This window comes from Polyodon spathula, chromosome 23, assembly GCF_017654505.1.
Source record: "Polyodon spathula isolate WHYD16114869_AA chromosome 23, ASM1765450v1, whole genome shotgun sequence".
In the NCBI taxonomy this organism is placed as follows: domain Eukaryota; kingdom Metazoa; phylum Chordata; class Actinopteri; order Acipenseriformes; family Polyodontidae; genus Polyodon; species Polyodon spathula.
This window is the reverse complement of record NC_054556.1, coordinates 12,162,286-12,168,339: the sequence shown is the minus strand read 5'-3', so window position 1 is coordinate 12,168,339 and position 6,054 is coordinate 12,162,286. Positions and strand designations below refer to the sequence as shown.

Sequence of the window (6,054 nt, the reverse complement as noted above, 5' to 3'; positions counted from 1 at the left end):
AAAATATCGCTTGCCAAAAGAGATGACTGTGGACACATGGACTGTAATACAGTACATACTTTTAAATCTAGCACACATTGTAGCGGTATGTAAAATTCTCCATTAACAACCCAACAGCAAATTGAAATTAAAATATTACCCATGAACAGAACTGCATATAACGTAAAAGATAATGCAATTGAGCAAAAAAAAAAAAAAAAAAAAAAAGTTTCTAGAATTAAAACAGTATCCAAAGTCAGTATTCAAAATTGTAGAATACAGTGCTCGATAAGGCCCTAATGTCACAGTTCACTTGCAAATGAAAATGCACAAAAACACCAAAGATCACAGATAAAATAAAAATATACATCGCAGTATCTAAAACTGTTTAATGATTAACTGTTACATTACTCTAGCTTGTCTCTTCGCTTTGTTTTGGTTGCATTTTTGTCACGTGAAAGTGTATGACTTCACAATATAAGATTATAATTATTAGAGATTACAGATAATTTTTAGAGATAAAAAAAATGTGGGCTTTGACAGATATTCAGATCAATTGTAACATTGAAGAGACAGGCTTTGTATCAGAAAACTGGTGAGATCACGTGTGATGGGTAAGTGCATTTATTTGTTATATATATATATATATATATATATATATATATATATATATATATATATATATATATATATATATATATATATATTTGAACTTACTTTTACTTTGACCCTGGCGAAATCCATGTATGCTGCCACCACACAACAGAAGTACTTCCTGTGTAGCCAATGTTCCAATGTTCTGCAAGAAACTTTGCATGGAAAGACAAACATAATCCAGGTAGATGCTTAAACATCCCTAATACCCCTACCTTTTTGTGACTACCCAAATACTGATTTCTCAAAGTTGTGTCAGGTAAAGAACAGATCGACCAGAAGGATTACTATGGGAAGACTCCCCTGTACTGGGCTGCATATAAGGGTCAGAAGTTGTGTATGGAGCTGCTACTGCACTACGGCGCGGACATGAACAGCCAGTGTAAACACGGGGGAACCCCTCTCCACGCAGCCATCGGTCTGTTTCCAGAGTGTGTGCTGCTGCTCATACAGGTGAATGCAAAACTTTCTAAATGCAGCCAAATGGAATAACGTACAGGAATGTCAACTGTTCCCCATTTAAGCTGTGTTAAAATGCTCATGTGTTTGTTAATTAAAATGAAAATATGAAGCAGATGTAATTACAGTGTGGGGGTTTACGGCATATTTAATTCACCTTTGTAAAGTGTAAGTTACTTCAGATTACATTTCCATATCCTCTAACGTGGGTATGATGTTGACAAGCATTCTGAGTGGCTCTTATTGCAGTTACTTAAGGAATTTTTTGTATAATTTTTTTTAATTTAAATTTGAGAGCTGCTCTTCAGTTCTTGTTGACCAATCACTAGATGGTTCATACTTTTATTAATACACTGCCTGATCTACAGTAGCCACAGCTGGCAACTGAAGAACATCAGAAAAAGATAGCAGTGTAACGTTCTAATAAATGACTGGGTTGGTTTCAGTTTGTTCTCTATGTGATGTTGGTCAGTTCCAACCTATACATTAAGCATGAATCCTTTCCCATTCTTCAAATACACAACTCATTAATTGTATAACACCAAAGCTCAAAAAACCATAAGGGGGAATACCAACACATTTAAAAAATAGCTTGTCCTGCTTGCCTCCCTTAAAAACAAAGTTTCTTTTTGTATATGTACATATCCATCCATCCATCCATCCATCCATACATACATACATAGTGTGTGTGTGTGTGTGTGTGTGTGTGTGTGTGTGTATATATATATATCTATATATATATATATATATATATATAATATTTATATATATATATGTGTGTGTGTTTTTGAGGGAGGCAAGCAGGATAAGCCATTTTTTTTAATGTGTTGGTATTCCCCCTTATGGTTTTTTGAGCTTTGGTGTTATATAATATATAAATTACCCTCAGGTTTGTCTAAAAAATGTAACGTTCTGGATTGTTTTCCTAAAAGGACCTCAAACTCCCAGAACCTCCCCTATACCAGATACTGTTCTTTTAAAGAGAAGTGCAGCATGAAACAGACTGCAAGAGACATTCACCAGTTGTATTGTTTGTAAATGAAATAAACACGTTTATCATAATGTGTGCGTCTTTCTCAAATCTGTGAAATGATGGTAATACATATTAGGTGAAGGTTTACTGGAGTCAGTTTTTCAGCTCTGTGTACTTCAAGAGATTATTTAAATACAGCACTGTGTACAGATGTGAACTGACGTGATCACTATTGGTCCTCATGGTTAGTTTATCATCACTCCGCTGTGATCTCTCCCTCCCTCAGCATGGAGCAGACACTGACCTCCCCGATACATGGGGGGTGACCCCCATGTACCTGGCAGCATGCAGTGGACAGTCCGAGTGCATCCAACTGCTGGTGCAGGCTGGGGCCAGAATCACCTACAAGAACAAGGTGCAGAACAATCCCTATGCATCTTTACATTCATGTACAACTCACACTAAAAGCATAGTAAAGTGGACAGAATTACTCTGCCTTTTCAATTTTTTTGATATATGCCCACGTTATATGATAAGTGTAAGGCAAAGACATTCAAAGGCTGAAACTGAGTAAGAAGCTCTATATTTGCAATCCCATTTCATTTACTTGTTTTCTGCCGTGCCCCTGCTGAGATTAATGTGAGTTTGTCAAAGAAATAACAGTCACTAAATCCACAGTAGTCAATTTCTTGTTTTCTGATAGTCATTATTACATTGTTAATATGAACATGGTTTAATTGCTATAGGTTACTAATGGCATTTGGCATCAGTATTTTGAATGAATATCACCATGCTTGAATATGAATTTAAAATATTTTAAGTGGAATAAACAACTTAAAGAGGTGAATCAGAGTACAAGTAAACCAGATTCTTGTGCCTAGTGCCAGCAAACATAGTAATGGCAGTGCATCGCACAAAACTAGCAACCAGGTAAACACATCAAGGATCTACTGCAACAAGGGGAAGAAATACTGCCTGGACACTCATTTCCTGTCGGTTTAAAGGCTGGTTCATAGTTCAATCATGTGGTCTTTGCTGAGGCAATTTCTAGTCTCTCTAGATGTGTGTTTGTCTGGTAATTCAAGGGAGACCAAAGTAAAATTTTTCGGAAATGTAGCACGTCACATGATCATCTCCCGATTAACCAGCCTTTTTGCCACCAACGGAAAATGACCAAATAACTGGGCAGGTCATTCCTCAAATAAATGATACTAAAATGGAACTGGCCCTTTAGGGATAGATGAGAGATAACCAGAGCGTCCCTTCATTTTGCAGAACACGGGGAGGCTCCCAAACAGCTAGCCTCCAAGACGGCTTTGATCTCCTGGATCGAGAGCTACCACAAAGAGCCACGATTGCTGACGCCTGCAGGCTGAGGATCCGAGAGGCTGTGGGACCGCGTAGGATCACAGCCCCACGCATGTTTCACATCCCGCTATGTCTGAAAGAGTATCTGATGTTCAAGGACCTCCAGCTGCGGGACTGCTCAGCAGCATCAGCAATGGCACAGAGGACACCCAGCGGGGACTGTTAAAGGACTAAGATAATAAAATAATGGTTAACTCTTTCAGTTCCACAGCATGCAATCAAGGTAGCCATTTCAATCTGGAAGCCTACTTCAATAATGAATGGCATTAAAAAAGACACACTTCTTACTTCTTACCCTTCGAGATGTGTATATTCGTTCTCAGCATCTTTAGTATTGGAAACTGTAAGTACATTAGTTTTAAAGGGTTCAAAGTAGGTAAAAGATATCTGGCATGGGTCTGGGTACTTTTACCACAGGTGGGTGCCTGGGTTTTTAAAAACAGGATTTTTTTTTTCTGCTTTTTGGTCATAAAAGCAATTAAAAATGTATCCCTGTGCTCTGCAGAACAAGCAGCTATCTCCAAAATAAATTGAGGGAAAAAACGCTAAAAAAAGATTAACGGAAGACTCGCTTGCTATATATTTGTCAGTCATTGGTGTATGTGTGTGTGTGTGTGTGTTATATATATATATATATATATATATATATATATATATATATATATATATATATACACACACATATTTGTTTTGTAGGTGTAAGATCTATACTTGAATATAGATGAATAAAAAGTCTCATCTCCTTGTTTTATCATCTAATTGTCTTGCAGAGCTGTTTATCAGCTAAAGCACCCTATACTTTGTTGCAAAATGATACCACAATATGATTTTATGGTCACTAAGAGGAATTAGAAGATATGAGTGAGATATGTGTAATTTGAATCACTATACTATTAATAAAAATGGGAGTGCATGTAATTACCAAGCAGTCTCCCGAGAAATGCAGTACTGCAATAATTCCATAACAGTTTCAGCAACTGTAGTTCTCTAATTGCTATATAATGTGTGCCCTGAATCTGAAAGTTTAACCAATTTCTTTTCTACATAAATCTCACCTTGAATGCAGTGCTGTCTCAGTTTGGCTATGGAATAACTACAATTTATGTATGGTCTCATACAGTTTAGAAATGGGGAAGCAATTTCAAGCGATTTTGGCTGCTCGAACTGTATGAAATGGTGTGTCTCGTAATAAGAGACACACACACAATGTAAAACTGTATTCCAAATCATACTAACATGTTCACAGGGACTACAATTAAACATGAAGGTGTTTTGTTTTTTTTGTTTAGAATTGTTGTACATTTTTGGTATGGAATAACTTCTGCCTTGCAAACTTTTATAAGGAACTCTGTAAAAAATATGATCTTGATAAGAAAAACATCTTGTTTTAATACAAAAAACTGCATAAATTAGTTTAAACCTTACCTCTATAACTGAAGGCAGACGAACATGTATCTCAAGTTTCACAAGCCTTGTAGGGGAAAAGCTTAAATGTATGGCTTGACACCTGAACTTAAACATTGGGCAAAGAATTGAAGGTTCATGTGTCAAAGTATCTATCCACTCCGATCCGTATTTATGGTGCCTAATCAGAACCCACACCTGTTCACTCCTATACTGTTACAGCCTGCAGGAAACTTCAAACAATTTTTCCTAGATTTCAAAAAATGGTAATTCAATATAGAACTATTGAAATATCTCCATATTTTCAAAGCGCTTCCTCCAGTCCTTAATTAACTGCTATTATTTGAAAAGAGAAAAAGTCATGTTCAGCCACCTTCAGGGTGCTTAAGAGAGCTTGGATTGTATTACTTAGTTGTTTGGCTCTAGTTCTGTAAAATGAACAGGCAAAGCATAGGACAACCTGAAAACAATTCCTCACTTGAACCTATTAATTTAGAAGAAAAATGGTTTCCATAAATGTTTTCATGAAGAATGGTTCTTTCATAAACAACAATTTGTTAATTGCACTGCATTCAATGTTACGTTACTGCTGCAAAAAGGGCTTGCCAAGAACATCATAAAGACAATTTAATAAGCCAATCTGAGCTTCTGATACTGGAGGCAGGAGAAAGTCTCACTTCTGGACCAAAAGGTAATATCCTCTCCGAGGAAACCCATATAACGTTTCTCCATAAGGCAGATTGGTGTATAAATGTGTGCTGGATCAGATTTAAAATGAAGGTCCCACGTGGTCTGTGGATCACTCACTAAAGAACTGGGGTGACAGAGCTGTGCTTAATCTCTCAAGATTTGATGGATGAATGAAACATGGGGCTCACATAAAATAAGCTTCTTTCTAACTCAGTGGCTATATATGTGCTTTACCTGCTGTGACTGTGATGCACACAGGCTCTTCACATTCAAAACCATGTTCAGGAATATGCATTGATTGACGGTTAAAATAAAGAGGTTGCTAACAAAATAAATCTGCAAACCTGTTGTTCACTTCCATTTGTTACGCACGTCTCGAATGCAGTTTTGATATCTGTTAATACACCATGTTAAAGAAATCCCCTTGCTTTCAAATAGGGTTGCACATCCCTGGTAATTTCAGTCTTTTTTTCCTGTAGTGAACCAAGCAGCTTCTTCCCGTATTGAAATGCATTCAACCTGTAACG

At 36.8% G+C, this 6,054-nt stretch overlaps 1 protein-coding gene across 1 annotated transcript; it reads left to right on the top strand.

The window, feature by feature from the left end:
* Positions 1 to 843: 843 nt before the first annotated feature.
* On the top strand, positions 844 to 3,702 carry LOC121297822 (ankyrin repeat, PH and SEC7 domain containing protein secG-like). Its single transcript, XM_041224335.1, has 3 exons — positions 844 to 1,086; positions 2,352 to 2,480; positions 3,341 to 3,702. The coding sequence occupies exons 1-3, from the start codon at positions 973 to 975 to the stop codon at positions 3,365 to 3,367; spliced, it is 270 nt and encodes an 89-aa protein (XP_041080269.1). The 5' UTR covers positions 844 to 972; the 3' UTR covers positions 3,368 to 3,702.
* The last annotated feature ends 2,352 nt before the right edge of the window (positions 3,703 to 6,054 follow it).

Excerpts from the sequence above, each read along its gene's own strand:
- LOC121297822 (XM_041224335.1), top strand. The coding sequence starts at position 973 with ATGGAGCTGCTACTGCACTACGGCGCGGACATGAACAGCCAGTGTAAA. Across the intron at positions 1,087-2,351 it reads GTGTGCTGCTGCTCATACAG|CATGGAGCAGACACTGACCT; the intron begins GTGAATGCAAAA and ends TCCCTCCCTCAG. Across the intron at positions 2,481-3,340 it reads GAATCACCTACAAGAACAAG|AACACGGGGAGGCTCCCAAA; the intron begins GTGCAGAACAAT and ends TTCATTTTGCAG.